The sequence below is a fragment of the Branchiostoma lanceolatum genome, chromosome 14 (genome assembly GCF_035083965.1).
Source record: "Branchiostoma lanceolatum isolate klBraLanc5 chromosome 14, klBraLanc5.hap2, whole genome shotgun sequence".
In the NCBI taxonomy this organism is placed as follows: domain Eukaryota; kingdom Metazoa; phylum Chordata; class Leptocardii; order Amphioxiformes; family Branchiostomatidae; genus Branchiostoma; species Branchiostoma lanceolatum.
Window position 1 is genome coordinate 9,082,532 of NC_089735.1, and position 14,776 is coordinate 9,097,307.

At 42.8% G+C, this 14,776-nt stretch overlaps 1 protein-coding gene across 5 annotated transcripts in view; it reads right to left on the reverse strand.

Moving 5' to 3' along the window:
* Positions 1 to 14,776, reverse strand: part of LOC136449026 (ankyrin repeat domain-containing protein 17-like) — a 33,435-nt gene that overhangs the window by 13,824 nt on the left and 4,835 nt on the right. For 2 of the 5 annotated variants that reach the window (XM_066448798.1, XM_066448795.1), the window contains exons 2-17: positions 11,843 to 11,999; positions 10,544 to 10,709; positions 9,969 to 10,113; positions 9,451 to 9,598; positions 8,943 to 9,176; positions 8,123 to 8,217; positions 7,509 to 7,746; positions 6,505 to 6,696; positions 5,862 to 6,059; positions 5,007 to 5,134; positions 4,256 to 4,402; positions 3,648 to 3,710; positions 2,913 to 3,006; positions 2,167 to 2,336; positions 1,466 to 1,669; positions 38 to 965 (exon numbers count right to left, since the gene is read on the reverse strand). In XM_066448798.1, coding sequence (XP_066304895.1) covers positions 38 to 965; positions 1,466 to 1,669; positions 2,167 to 2,336; positions 2,913 to 3,006; positions 3,648 to 3,710; positions 4,256 to 4,402; positions 5,007 to 5,134; positions 5,862 to 6,059; positions 6,505 to 6,696; positions 7,509 to 7,746; positions 8,123 to 8,217; positions 8,943 to 9,176; positions 9,451 to 9,598; positions 9,969 to 10,113; positions 10,544 to 10,709; positions 11,843 to 11,999 — 3,307 coding nt within the window. The remainder of the gene's footprint in view (positions 1 to 37; positions 966 to 1,465; positions 1,670 to 2,166; positions 2,337 to 2,912; positions 3,007 to 3,647; positions 3,711 to 4,255; positions 4,403 to 5,006; positions 5,135 to 5,861; positions 6,060 to 6,504; positions 6,697 to 7,508; positions 7,747 to 8,122; positions 8,218 to 8,942; positions 9,177 to 9,450; positions 9,599 to 9,968; positions 10,114 to 10,543; positions 10,710 to 11,842; positions 12,000 to 14,776) is intronic. The other 3 variants (XM_066448797.1, XM_066448796.1, XM_066448799.1) reach the window with 3 other exon arrangements.

Genomic DNA, 14,776 nt, shown 5'->3' on the forward strand with positions numbered 1-14,776 from the left:
CTATTAGAGAGCATGGATGCGGATATGTGAGTCTCACCTGTAGTACTGTGAACCATTGCCCTGTCTGGGGTCGGTACAGGAACAGCTGAAACACTCCCGTCTGCAGCCTCCCCCACAAGGGAACTGCCGGGGAGGGGCAGCGCCTGCGTAACCATGGGAACGCCCTGGAAGTTCTGATTGGTCAACATGGCTCCCATCATGCTCTGGGAGACCACCGGTAGCCCTGCCATAGTCTGGGAGAAGGTGAGCCCCTCCATACCCTGGAGGGGGACCATGGAGAGGGGGGTGGGGAGGACGGGTAGCGTTGCTGGGGTCAGAGGAGGGGAGATGGGGGTGAAGTCGGTCATGCCGGGCATCATGCTGGGGAGGTATGCCGGAGCGGGGGTTCCCGTGGCCTGAGGAACCGACGCGGCGCCGTCCGGATCCTTCCTGGGACTGGGAACAACAGACTGGTTGTTCGGAGAAGCAGCATGGCTCTGCCCCTCCACTTTCTGTAGCATGGTGGCCAGGAGGGGCTGGTTAGGCTGGGTGGAAGACACGGGGGCAGGCAGCAGCACGGCCTGGTGCCCTGCTGATCTACCCGCCTGGCCTACTGTGTCGGCTGCGTCCTGATGGATGCAGTTGGAGGCTACCGGCTGGATTGCCGTGTTGGCGGCTGGCTCTCCGGACGCCACCACGGGTAGCGGCTGCGAGTTTACGGGGAAAGAACCCTGGTTCTGGGACGTAGGGAGGAAGAAAGACTGCGGGGAGATGGGGACGAACGCAGTGGCCTGTCCCGGGACAGTCGGGACGTAGATCTGCTGTTGAGAAGAGGGGATGGGGAGGGGCTGTTGGGTGAGGGAGGTAGGGAGGAAGGTGAGAGGTTGGGTGGGGAGGGGGAAGGATGTACTAGCAACAGGCGCCCCCTGTTGGCTGGGAGCAGCACTGCACACTTCTGATCCCTGAGGCTGGGCTGCACTGGGCATCTGTCAACAAATAAACAACTCTGTATAAGACACAAACAACAACACTGCACATAATCAAACATCTGAAGTAAAAAAGATCTCTGAGACTGGTCTTGCAATCCTAACATAATGATTATAAGACATGATGATGACTTTATACACTTAAGTGCTACACAATCTCTTGCTGTCAGGGGCTGATTGGGCCTTCTAGGGACCTAAATGGTGGAAGGGGAGCTTGATTTAATCTGGCTCAGGGCTGTCGCCAGGACTCATCCCTCCATCCCAGGACAGAAATTTGCTTGTTGGGACAGGAACAAATTTAACCCCATCCGTCCATAAGTCTGAACTTCATGACATGAAATCGACGAAAAAGTACTTTCATTAGTTTAAAACGACAGATTTAGCAAAGAAATTCAACTACATTGTTTCCCCCCCTAACAATGAGTGGTACAGGAAAAAATTTAAACCTGGAGACAGCCCTGGTCAGGCTTTATATCCTTATATGCAAATGTGGCCTTTACCTGTGTCTGAGTTCCAGACTGAGTACTGGCCTGATTCTGTAAGGCCAGGATCTCGTTCTGTAGCTGTTGAGCGGCCTTCTCCTGTAGTTCTCGCTCCACTTTCTGTAGCTCCTCTAGAATTCTCTGTTTCTTCTTCAGCTGCTCTTCTCTCTGCCGATTCAGCTCGGCCATTCTCTCCTTAGCAGCAGGGTCATTGGGGTCAATCTGCGGACAGAGGATTCTGATTACTCCAAAGAGAAGAAAACAAGGTTGAAGTTCAGGGGACAAATAAAAAGAAAGCAGTATCTGCAGAATCAAGCACAAGTTTGTGTGTTAATATTACTATTCTTGCAAGAAAATCAAACTCCAACAGGAAACAAGATGGCGCCAGCATGGATCAAAATCTAACATGGCGGCGCCCACCGGCCTTGGCAAAAACAAGACAGGTTTTGCTAATCCAAAACCCGTAACAAACAATAAAGCCTTTCTACGTCGATGAAGGTTAGACATCGAGGTAATATGATACGCCATAAAGACAGTTACTCAAGCAACTGGACAAAATTCTTAGCCTGTAGTCCAGCCTTCTTAGCTTTAGTCCGCTACCCAAGCTCCACTCCCCAAACTAAATCTAAGAAGGCTGGACTCCAGGCTAGAAAATTCTGAAAATTTTATCGAGTTACTTGAATAACTGTCTTTTAGTGTATAAAGCCTTTCCATTTTACCTGTGTGTCCAGCTCTTCTGCTTGGAGCTGGGCGTTCTTCTCGATGGCTTCCTTGATTCTCAACTCCAGCTCGGTCAGCTTCTGCAGCTGGTCGTAGTCCACTCCTGTGCTGCAGGCCAGCTGGGTGCTCACCGACCCATCCCCTGCCGGCACAGCCTGGGAAACCCCCCCTAAACAACAAGTGGCATGGTGGTTAAGGTTGTAGACTTGGAATCTAAACGTTCTAGGTTTGAATCTGTAGCAGGTCTAAGCTACACTTGTAACTGGAAGAGAAACACATTCAACCTATCTAGTTAAATATGACGTTCATGTTTTTTACGAATATCATGCGATTAAAAAAGGCTGTACTGTATTAGGCATTGTGGTAGATATTGTGGTCTTCCTCATTCATATAGATTCAACTGACTGCATAGTATTAACTTTTGGGAGTGTAAAAAAACAACTAAATCTATCCAACTAAAAAAACCAATGTCAAAGATAACTTGTAAAATACCTAATTTCTCTGGATGAGTATCATTTAAACAATGAAGACAGTATACTGTACATTCAAATCTTGTAATCTTTGTTGTGTTTTTTTTATCCACTATCTTTGCTGTGACCTCTAAAATGTGAAATACTACAAGCAATACATTTTCTGTTTGCCCACTGCAAACTTTGAACACCCTTCACCCCCTACCCCGAAATAAAGTCCCCTCTAACTTAAATTGAATGAATTATAGAGTAACTGTGCGACAACGGTTCCTTACCTGTGATGTCTGTAGAGGTGAGTTGTCCTGGTCTCTGGTCAGGTTCTTGTGGAGGGACCACAGTGGGGAGGGCCTGGGTCGGCACTCGAGGAGCCTACAGGACAACAGTAGAGACAATTCAGTCAAATGTTCTTCTTTCCAGAGGAAGTTGTCATTTCTACATTGAATAAGATAGAAATTAAATAGATGAATTTCCGCATATTCTATTCTAATGCCCTTCATGCAGATGAAATATAATCCTTTCTGTCACTAATAAATCTTTTGAGAAATACAGATACCAAAGAAAGTCTATTTCTTGAAAAAGTTTTGGAAAAAAATGAGCTTAAGAATATTTCACTACATGAAGAAGAGGGGGAAAGGACAAATCAATGCTTAAAAACAACCCCAAAGCCTAATACATTTACCTATACAGGTGTTTTCATGTGGTCATGACTCTTAGACATTTGTTTCTTTCCAAGACAAAGTGTTTTGGCGCCTTTAGAGTTTGAGAATGTTCCAATGTAGGTAATAGAGAGGAGGACAAAATACGAAATGATAACTTCCGAACAATATGACATTGCTCGAGGCATTTTTCCTATGGTACTGCATTACAATATGTGGTCTAATGTTGCCACAGATCTCTTTCCCCTGAGTCAATTTTTTTACTACCATTTTTCCCCCTCCTTTTTTGTCTTCCCTGTTGGTACGCCCCAAAGTGAGATGAGATACAAGGTGAAAAGAGAGATGTACATGTACCTGGAAGTTGGGTGAAGACACAACAGACACAAAGGGGAGGAGTGTGAAGTCTTGAGTGAACATCTTCACGACCAGGACAGAAGATGAAAGAGAGAGAGAAAGAGAGAGTGCAAGATAGAGCAGGAGAGAGAGAAGAAGGGAAGGGAAAAAACATGAGAACATTTCAAGGGAAAAACAAAAAATCATTACAACACTTAATGATATGTCCAAGGGAAATACAAGACAATGTCAGGGATACAACTTGAAATGAAAATTCGCATTAATAATAAAATAGATGTCAGGGATACAACTTGAAATGAAAATTCGCATTAATAATAAAATAGAGCCAGATTTCACCCCACAGTAAAAATACATTTTTTTCCTGTGCCAAAATAATTCATGACTATGCGATAATGTATGATAAGTCTAAAGGCAAAACTTGTGTTGTTTTTTGTGTAGCTGTTTTTGTGTCAACTGCAAATTCATGACACTACAAGTTACAACCATGCGTTTTCAATGGATCACTACAGTACTGTACTAAAGAGCTTTTCCAACCACAAACTAAAAACACCACGAAAATTAAGTCCCCAAAGAAATAAATGTAATCTACAGTATCCAGTGTTACTGACCTGGCCATTCTCGGAGGTGGGTGATGCCAACTGGGGAACCTCAGGAGGGGGTGGAGGGGTGAGCATGTTGTTGGGATAGTCCATCAGGAGGGAGGCAACAGTGGCATGGCCTCCCTTGGCACTCTCTATCAGCATGGTGGAGCCATCCTGAGGAAACAAAGCAGGACATTCAGAACGGTGTTTCAGGACATCTAAGCAATCATAGCACGACATTCAGAACTGTGTTTCAGGACATTGAAGAAAACATAGCACCACATTCAGATCAGTGCTTCAGGACATGAAAGAAAACACAGCACGACATTCAGAACTGTGTTTCAGGACATTGAAGAAAACAAAGCACAACATTCAGAACGGTGTTTCAGGATATTTAAGAGAAGATAGCACGACATTCAGATCAGTGCTTCAGGATATTGAAGAAAAACAGCAGGACATTCTGAACTGTGTTTCAGGACATTGAAGAAAATATGGCACGGTATTCAGAATGGCGTTTCAGGACATTGAAGAGAACGTAGCATGGCATTCAGTACTGTGTTTCGGGACATTAGAGAGGCTCTGAAGAAAACTTAGTATGGCATTCAGAACAGTGTTTCAGGACATTAGCGTGGCATTCAGGAAAATATCCCAAGGCTTTCAGAATGGACAATGGAGTGGCATTCAATGAAGCATAGCACAACATTCTAAACTGTTTCAGAACATTTAATGGCATTGAAGAAAACATAGCCCAACATTCAGAACTGTGTTCCTTAATTACCTTAAGCTTGTGGGAGGGATCAGCTCCATGTGCCAACAGGAGTTCCACCACGGATATGTGTCCGCCAGCGCAGGCCAGGGACAGCACCGTGTGGTCGTTATTAGACGTGGCTCTGTTCACATCCGCACCTGCAAATACATCAACAATTCCTTATAAAACCAGTTCAATAGGGAAAGCTTCCTCAGTTTGACAATGTCATTTTTTAGAAAGTTAATCGATTGAAAATTAAGCGTATCTTATGGGATGATATTGTGTGTGTAATGAGAGCAGCTTGTTCCCAGGCATTTATGGAATACAAACTTGTACCTAATTTCATCAGGTTGGTAAGTCAATACATAAAAGGACTCTTTGTACAGAACCAAGTGTTTTATTCCACCATCATTTTGGTGACCACCTGTCACCTTCCTCAGGGCAATTCTGACTAGTTCATATTGCATATTGCACTGCAGCATAGGTGTCGCTGCTTATAGATGCAGTCCCAAAAGTAAAGTATACAGGGGTAGTCTGGCTGCTGTGTTGTGAAATACATTAACAATTGTTTATAAACCCTTTGTGATAGGAAAAGCTTAGCATCTGGATTTTTTTGATAAAACGTCAAAGTATATCTTAGCATATGTACTGCACTGCCACAAAGTTCTGCTAGGTGTCATGCATGCACAGCATGTCTTTGGGAAATAACCTTTATCTGTGGTTGTCTCTCACCCCTGGTAATGACGAACAACCAGCCAACAAAAAAGCATTGCTTTGTCCTCAGTCTGAGGTTCGACCACTTTACCTTTTATCAAAATATATGTACTGCACTACCACCAAGTTCTGCTAGGTGTCATGCATGCACTGCTTGTCTACATCTCTCACCTCTGGTAATGAGGAACTGCACGGTACACAGATGGCCGGCACGCGCAGCCTTCATGAGGGGGGTGCGCCCTCCCTCCGACTCGTGTTCTAGCTCGGCGCCAGCCTGGAGAAGGATGTCGGCCACGTCCGTGTGGCCGTTCTCGCACGCGTAGGTCAGGGCAGTGTCGCCAGTGGCAGTCTGGGCATGGATGCTGGCACCTACGCAGTAAACAATTCATGTAATCAATGTCCTAAATGGTAAAGTGTACAAGGAATTTAAACTGCTCAAAAAATTACTATGGTCATAACACATATCTACATCACAAACATTAACAGTAAAAATACATCTTAACTCTATACGACTTTGACAGCAGGGGCTGTTATCCTAGCTGTCAATTTGATGATCCCCATCTAGAAAGTAATGGTACTTCATTGATTACAGTGCCTGAATGGTTGGCTAACGGTTGCCCCCTAGCAGCTACGATGTAGTACTACATGCTGAGCTCTATTCAAGCTTTCTGTTATAACTAATGTATATTCATTACATATCGTAGTAGCTGTATTAATTTTCATTTCCATCAAGGACTCCATGAAGATAAGTGGTGACATGTGTATACCTAATGGAGATCTTTAATAAAACAAACAAACAGACAAACAAACAGACCTGCTTGAATGAGGTACTTGACCAGCTCGAGGTGTCCCTCCTGTGCGGCCTCCATGAGGGGAGTGGAACAGCCCAGCTCCATGTCTGCGCCCGCCTTGATCAGGAAGTCCGACACCTCGAGGAACCCCCCGCAGCACGCCAGCGTCAGGGCCGTCTCCTGGGTCTCTTCCGTCTGGGCATTGATGTTGGCACCTGTGAGTAAGACAAACAAAACACACCTTAATGCACAGGTGGTAGGTAAAAGTAGAATGTCCTAATATCTAACCTCTGACCTCCAAAAGGCAATCATGTTATCTTGAAATGTAGTACGTGTTAAGTCATATGAATGTTCATGTTGTTTTCCGCTTTAATCATGTATGTATGCTCTATGTTTTCATGAATTCAGGAAGAGTAGATTAGATTTTCCAGTCTAATCTTATGGATTTGTAATAAAACATTAAACCCATGCGTACAATTTATGGATTTATCTCTTCAACCATAGTATTTAGTCCATGAAAATATATTTTTATCTAGACTTGATCTGTGATGTACTGACAAAACAACATCGCAAACACCTGAAAACTTTTCCAGACATTAAAAAAATATAGAACAATTTTGGCCCAAATCAATATTACATCTGTGTTTGCGGAGAATCAATTTCGAAGTAGAGGGGGAAATTAGCTTTTGAGAGTGTTTTACGTTTGTGGCTGGAACTATTCTGTGGAACAGTAGTAATACATTTAATATACAGTCTTACAGAATGACATCGCAGTGGAAAGGATACCGTGATCGCAGTGGAAAGGATACCGTGAAAATAAAGCAACAACAAACATTTCAAGTTTTTAAGTAATTTTCACAAATAAATCAACGGTAGTACAGATAGCTGTAGTCTAGATCTCTTTGTGATGACTTGACAAAAACAACATATCTTCTGACCCTATAAAACCATGATAATTTTTCCTGCATCTGGCAACAGAATCTTCAAAGTGCTGAACACAGTTGCCTCAAAAGAAAGAAGATCTAACCTTGGCTGAGTAACAGTGCCACCATCTCCTCATGCCCCTCGCGTGCCGCCTCCATCAGCGGGGTGTACCCTTCGTCGTTAACCTCCTCCAGGTTGGCCCCTCGCTCGATCAGCAGGTTGGCCAGCTCCACGTGGCCTCCGCAGGCGGCCAGGGTCAGGGGGGACTCGAAACTGTCCGTGGGCATGTTGACCTGGGCACCGTGGTCCAGCAGTAACCTCGCAACCTCAACATGGCCGTCCTGCAATAGCATGTAATCACAATGATTAAGCACCGTTTGATTCTCAAGAGCACATTTTCCGCAAACTACAGTGCAAGTCCCTGAACTGTTTGCCATGTCACAGAAGAAAAATCAACTCCTAACTTAAATGTGACAGAAATCTTGATTACAAGAACCTTAGCAGTACAAGAAAGCAATGACATTAGATGACCATCATACATTTGTTCTGAGACATGCTGCTTTACTTTAAAAAACAAAACTGTGTGTAATACTGTTGCATGTTTTGGATAACCAAACTGCTTTTGTTTGAATGTTCTTTTCTGTTTTGTAAACAAGTACAGTGGCCAACAAACAAAACTCTCCATAAAGAAGCAAGAACTGTGAGCTGTTGTCTGACCATAGAAGCTTCCATAAGTGCCGTGTGCATCTCGTCAGTCTTGTGCTCCTGGTCTGCACCGGCTTCCAGCAGGAAACGTACCATGTCCAGGTGGCCTGGAACAGACAAGAAACGTGATTGGACATCTGAGTCACATTTAGCCATTTGATTAGTCAACAGCAATCACATCAATACTGTAATTCTTGATTTTTTAGCTGTAACTTAATTTTAGCTGATTTAACGGTCACTAGTCAACCGCTAAAATTTCATCATCGCTAATATTTGATCACTAATATTTGAGACAGCAATCTTTGTTCAAACCGTTAAAATTAAGTGCAGTGACCTACTCCATTTTCCCAAAACCGCTATATTTTCCTGCCGCTATATTAAAGTGATTTACAGTATGTCAAAAGAATGAAACAACAGTTATTCAACAAGAGTTATTCAACTTCAGGTTAACTTAAGCAATGTTCAAAGATAGAACTAGTTAACAGATAGAAAATAAAACGACAACTCAATATAGATGTACAATTTCACATCTCCATACACAAAACAAAATTTAAGAATTCACATCTTCATTTCCAAAAAGAAATAAAGATTTTCCCGAAACTCAACAGTAAACCAAAGGCCAGTTTTTTTTAATCTTTTGGTCATGTAGACGTACACAATCAGACTTGATTTGTATAATAATGAGGAAATTCCATAATTCAAGTGTTTTCCATCAATACGTGAAACATATGTCATTCCGAGCAGGCAGAACATTAACAGATGCTAATGATGCAAATAAGGGCCTAATCTACATAATCAATGCAGTGGTGCCACAATTTTCCTATCTATGTACCTTTGTAGCAGGCTAGCGTGAGTGCGCTCTCCTTGAACTCGTTGGAGTGAGTGTTGATGCCGGCCCCCCTCTCCAACAGGAGTCTGGCGACACCGACATGGCCGGCGCTGGAGGCCTCCATCAGGGGAGTGTGCCCGTTCTCATTGTGATCCTCGATCCGCGCTCCCGCCTCCAGCAGAATACGGACAACGTCTTCGTACCCACCGGCACAGGCATACGTCAGAGCTGTGTTCCCTAACAGAGCAGACGGTTATCGGTTTGCCAAATTGTAATCTTTTTCTGCAATTTCAAAAACTGCAGGTTGCAAGAGGGTATTTTGAGCCCTGGTGAAGGAAAATGGTCTATAGTATCTAGCCTGCACTTATTTCTTGGAATTAACAACTGGTAATATGAAAACAGGCTAAGATTTTTATCCTGTTTCAAAACAAAGCTACACTCTGAAATTAAACAACGGTGCCACAAGTGGGATTGGAACCCCCAACCCTTGGACCTGGCCCCAGATACTGACCTGTGGACGAGCGAGAGTTGACGTCCGCCCCGTGAGCAATCAGCAGCTTGACGATGTCCGTGTAACCCCCGCTTGCTGCCTCCATCAGTGGCGTGCAATCCCCTTTCAGCCCGCGATCTTCAACATTTGCATGCATGGCCAGCAGCACCTAGGACATTGATAAACTTGGTAAAGACGTATCTGTCTTTCATCACACTGCCTGGAAAAAAGCTCTTTCCCTGAGCGCATTACCAAAAATGTTTGACTGGAAACACTTCATCAACGTCTAGGGCTGTCTTCAACTATCAATTTGTTCTTCGTTGTTTGGGAGCCCATGTTGTTGATTTTCGTTGTTAAATCTGTCATTTTATGTTGACGAAAAACATTTTCATTCTTGAATTTCATGTCATGCAGTTCAGACTTTTTGGATGCATGGGATGAAATTTTAATCCATCCCAACAGAAAATTTTGGTACCAGGATGCAGGGACATGTCCTGGTGATAGCCCTGTCAGTCCTTTTATCAAGATGTAGTACTGACCTGGGCCAGTTCGTAGTACCCAGCCGAGCAGGCAAGGGACAGAAGGCTTTCTCCTTCCTCGTTAGTCTCGTGAACGCTGCGTCCCTCGTCCAGTAGTCGGCGTACTGCTGCTACATCCCCCTCATTACATGCCTCTGCAAGAGACCTACAGGAAGAGAAGGTGCACATTTAAGACAAATAAATGCAAATAAATGGCATTATTCTTCTTATCATCAAAACAAATTGACTTTCGAAAAGGCTCTGCCCCCGAGGTGCCACCCAAAACACCCCACAATGACCCAAATCCATCTTGACTGTTTCAAAAAAGCTTCTCCCCCAAACTGCCACCAAAAAAATATCCCATATCTTGACTGTTTCAAAAAGGCTCTGCCCTCGAGGTGCCATCAAAAAAACACCCCACACTTGACTGTTTCAAAAAGGTTTTGCTTCCGAGGTGTCCCAAAAATACCCCACTCACCCATCTCCAACTTGAATGATTGAAACAGCTTCTCACCCGAGGTGCCACCAAAAACACCATATCTTGACTTTCAAAAAGGCTTTGCCCCTGAGGTTTCGCCAAAAAAAAACACACTCACCCGTCTCCATCTTGACTGTTGTTGCTCCCCCCGCCGTTTTCTGCTCTCATCCGTGTCAGGGCGGCGGCGGCCTCGTCCAGTGCACAGCTCACGGAGGACGTCAGTCGCCGCAGAACCTCGGGGTCCGCGAAAGCCTTCCCATCAGCTGTTGATAGTTTGCCAATTCCTGTGTGAGTGTACTTGTTAAAATACTACCCAAAAGTCTCTCTACCCTGGGTCTGAAATGTTAATGGCTGAGAGGACTTTTAAACTAAAGCTTATTGGACCGTGTTGATTTGATTATAAGGATGACATCTTCTGGGGACCCCAAAACTGATGTGAGTGAGCAAATAAAAAGAAACTTGCATTCGTTATGAAATCTAATGAAGGAAGAACACAAAATATGGGATACCGAAATAAAGGTTCTTCATTTTTGTTCTTTCAACAATTCTTTTTCAACTTTGGAACTGACTTTGGCATTCTAGATTTCAAGTACCATTTTCCAATATATTTGTTTACAACTTCATGTACACCTTGTATTTTCTCATTTTGCAGCTGACTTTTACCATTTTACAGTATGACTGAAAACTTCTTTTTGGAAACGGAAGAAAATTGATGCGCGCGTGGATGTCATCCACATGATAAATGAACTCTATCAATTGTTGTACCATGCATTCTATGGAAGTTTTATTGACACAGCAAAAAAGCAAAAAAGTACATCATAAGTCTACATGTTACAAGAAAGCTTGAAGCAGATGACATGATTAGTTGTGGCAATATGGCAGTATAACTGATATAACAATCAACAGGGCTCGAAATAGTGGGTGCATGTGCACCCAGTGCACCCAAAATTGGAGCTGTGCACCTAATTTTTGAATGTGGGTGCACTGGTGCACCTATATATATTTGTAGCCTATAAGGTTAAGGTACTATTGTACACTAGTAATAGTATACAGAATATTCTTGAAATGTAAGTACAAAAAACAGCATGACAACTTTTTGCTGTACTTTATTCAATGTATTTGAAATTTTGAAGTTAGCTATAGAATTACAGATTGAAGTTCTTAAGAAAGGCAGCAGCGTTAAACTTTGTAATTATGTTCTGAAGAACATTCAACTTTATTTCATCTGGTGCACCCAAAATTCTTTCTGTGCACCCAATTTTTTTAGTTGGGTGCACCAGTGCACCTGTTCCCAAATATGAATTTCGAGCCCTGATCAACATTACGTTACATAAATTTTGTCTCACTGATGATTTTAGAACAACACTTTCAGAAAAGATGTTGAGGAAACTTTTCTAGGCAAAATTGTTTTCCTTACCAGCCGCCTCCAGTAGTGCCTCCAGTCTCGCTTGGGTTTCAGGGTCAACGGCACGGAGGTCAGCGCCCTCGCTCGCAGCGGTCAGCAGGAGTTTGGACGCTGTGTCTAGCATGGGGTGTCCTTCCAAGTCCTCTGGGTCAAGGATGAAGGATTCCACCTATGAGAACATATGAAGCATTAATGTTATTTTGACATCTTTATCAAAGACTTTGCTGCACATACTACATGTACATGGACATCGCCATTGTTTGTAAACTAACAAAACACCCCCTTATTCACACTGTGATGCAATCCTTCCAGTCATACACGGAAATAACAACGGAGTGAAATGCACACATGCAGACAAACACAAGCATACACTAGAGCTGTGTACCTAAAAAAATTTTAGGTACAGGTACAGGTACCGGTACAGAGGTTCAGGTACAGGTCCGGACCTGAATCTGTACCTGAACTACTAGTTAAAATTATGGTCGATCTTAAACAATGAAAGAAGCATGTTTGAACGGCACAAGTGCTAAGACAAGTTTGTAGTGCCTCCACTACATTTAACCACGGCATTGCAATGTTTACATTTTGCTGTGTTTCCGACAGTTTCCCCCATGCTCTTTGTCATATGTTCCCAAACTTTGGAACGGGCATGTCAAATTACCAGTCTGATCAGGCTAGCATGAAAACAAAACTGACAGGTAATGAATACAGTAGAATGCAGCTACCCTACTAATAGACCAATCAAACCACAGAAAAATGATTGCATCAGGCCGGTAACTGATTTCAACCAATCATATCGCTAAGTGACTGGGGCAACTTGTTACAGTTATGTGCCGCGGCATGATAGTAGGCGGTATCAGTTTCACTTTCAGTTCTCACAAAGTCACCAATCCCCAACATCAAAAGAAACCTCACTTATAGCACAAGTGTTAAACAAGTAAATTGTCTGATAATACAGAAGGAAAAAAATATACATTGTGGGAGATGTAGTGCATAATTTTCTTAGTATGGGTGATAAATCCCAAGCCGTTTGTGCTTCAATGTTGCCTTTTGTGAAACAAAAGCACTGATTAGTTTCTCAGAGTCAGCCACAGAACCCGGCGCCGGTGTGTCTGGGGAGGCGTGGCCACCGTCTCAGAGCATGGGCCACGTGTGTTTATTTTGGGTGTTGCCAGGGAGAACTGGGCTTGCTGGAGTCTGGGGAGGTCTGGGAGGCGTGGTCAACGATTTAGCTCACGTGCCACATATGTTACTGTTGCCTGGGAGTTGGGTATACTGTTTGCAGGGGGAGCAGTGTGTTTCTGCACACTGCTTTAAAACTTTTTGTGACAATTACAATGTCTAGATTATGACTCACTGTTGTCTATGCATGTCTACAAAGTAATCTACTATATTGAAGTGCATTGTGCACTTATACAATTCTGATATTGGAACATTATTTACAGTACAAAGAGATGTTTACCCTACTAAGTAACTTGAACTGTTCCGGGAATTCCCGAGAAACACAGTGGGGCTGGAACGTGATGAATGGGCATGAATGGGCACTTGTCGGGACGCAAGTGTTGCTTTGTGAATGGAATTATACCCCACTCCCTGTTTTAAATGTTACTATTCTTGAGGTAGGCACTAGCAATGTTGTGGTCTGTTCCAAGAAGTATATATGCATGTATAAACAGTGTAACAGTGTAAGTATATGTTTGATTTTGGCCAGTATCGGTACAGTACCGATATTACAACTTCCGGTATTTTTGGACCTGTACCTGATTGATAATACCGATACTGTATCGGTACTGTGTACCGGTACACAGCTCTAGCATACACATTAACATATAAAAACAAATACACAAACACACACAAAAGCCAGGTCTGTAGAATAGCTTCCAAGCCAACTTCTATTGGAGAATACATGTACGCAATTGTATAAATTGATTTTTATTTTGTCCCCACAAAATGTAAATCAGGGAATCTAACCATTTAATACTACAGTTAGATCTTTATTTTATAACATATACTTATAAGCCCTCTCTTTTGCAAGTCACATATATTTTTTAACCAGTGCAAAATTGCTGATTATTCATACTAGATCATAGTCCACTGACACCAAGATTTATTTTCATAGCCGATCAGGTTGCTCATTTTCTGTCTTTTCAAATCATACATTTGAGAAAAACTAACAAGGCTGAGAGGAATGCTTCTTACAGATGCATCCTTGAATAGATAACAACTGATATATTTAGCTATCTTATTCTTAGCACTGTAAGCTAGGTTACCAAACAAATGTTTAGCCATACACCACTGCATTCAGCGAAAAACTTACTCTAGTCTAATAGTAATACATTCATGGTAACTTGTTGTATTCCCTGTACATATCATCCTCTGATCCAAGAAATACAACGCAAGCTGTACGAAATGAAAGACTGAAATAGCCGACCCCATTTTTAGATACTTGAACAAAGATAAGGTACTTAACTTCACAATCCTTAAGACACGGACATGGTTTGTCTTACTCTTAAGTAGAGCCTTGAGAGGTAACATGGTGAAGAAAAGCAAATGACAACCCCTTGAATACACACTATGTAACGCAGTTATGTAAGAAAAAAAGGCCACAACCTTGGAATGGAGGGTAAAGGCCATAGACTTGTATGGCGAAACAATCACATGACACTTTTCCAAATTGAGCCTTAGTACCCATATTCTGTACATGGTCATAACATACTGTATGATGTATCTTCATAGTTATGCCCATTGTTAAAACCAGGGCAATCCCACAAATTCTAGCATGCATGTTGCAGGGCTTGAAATACAACTTGCATAAATTCCAGGTTAGTGTAGGTACAATTTTAGGTGTTCAGGTACTGTTTTTTAAAATTTGTACCAGCACCTAACCTGTACTTACCCATCATTACAAGACCATGCCACAACACATCGTCATGGGTGACATACATG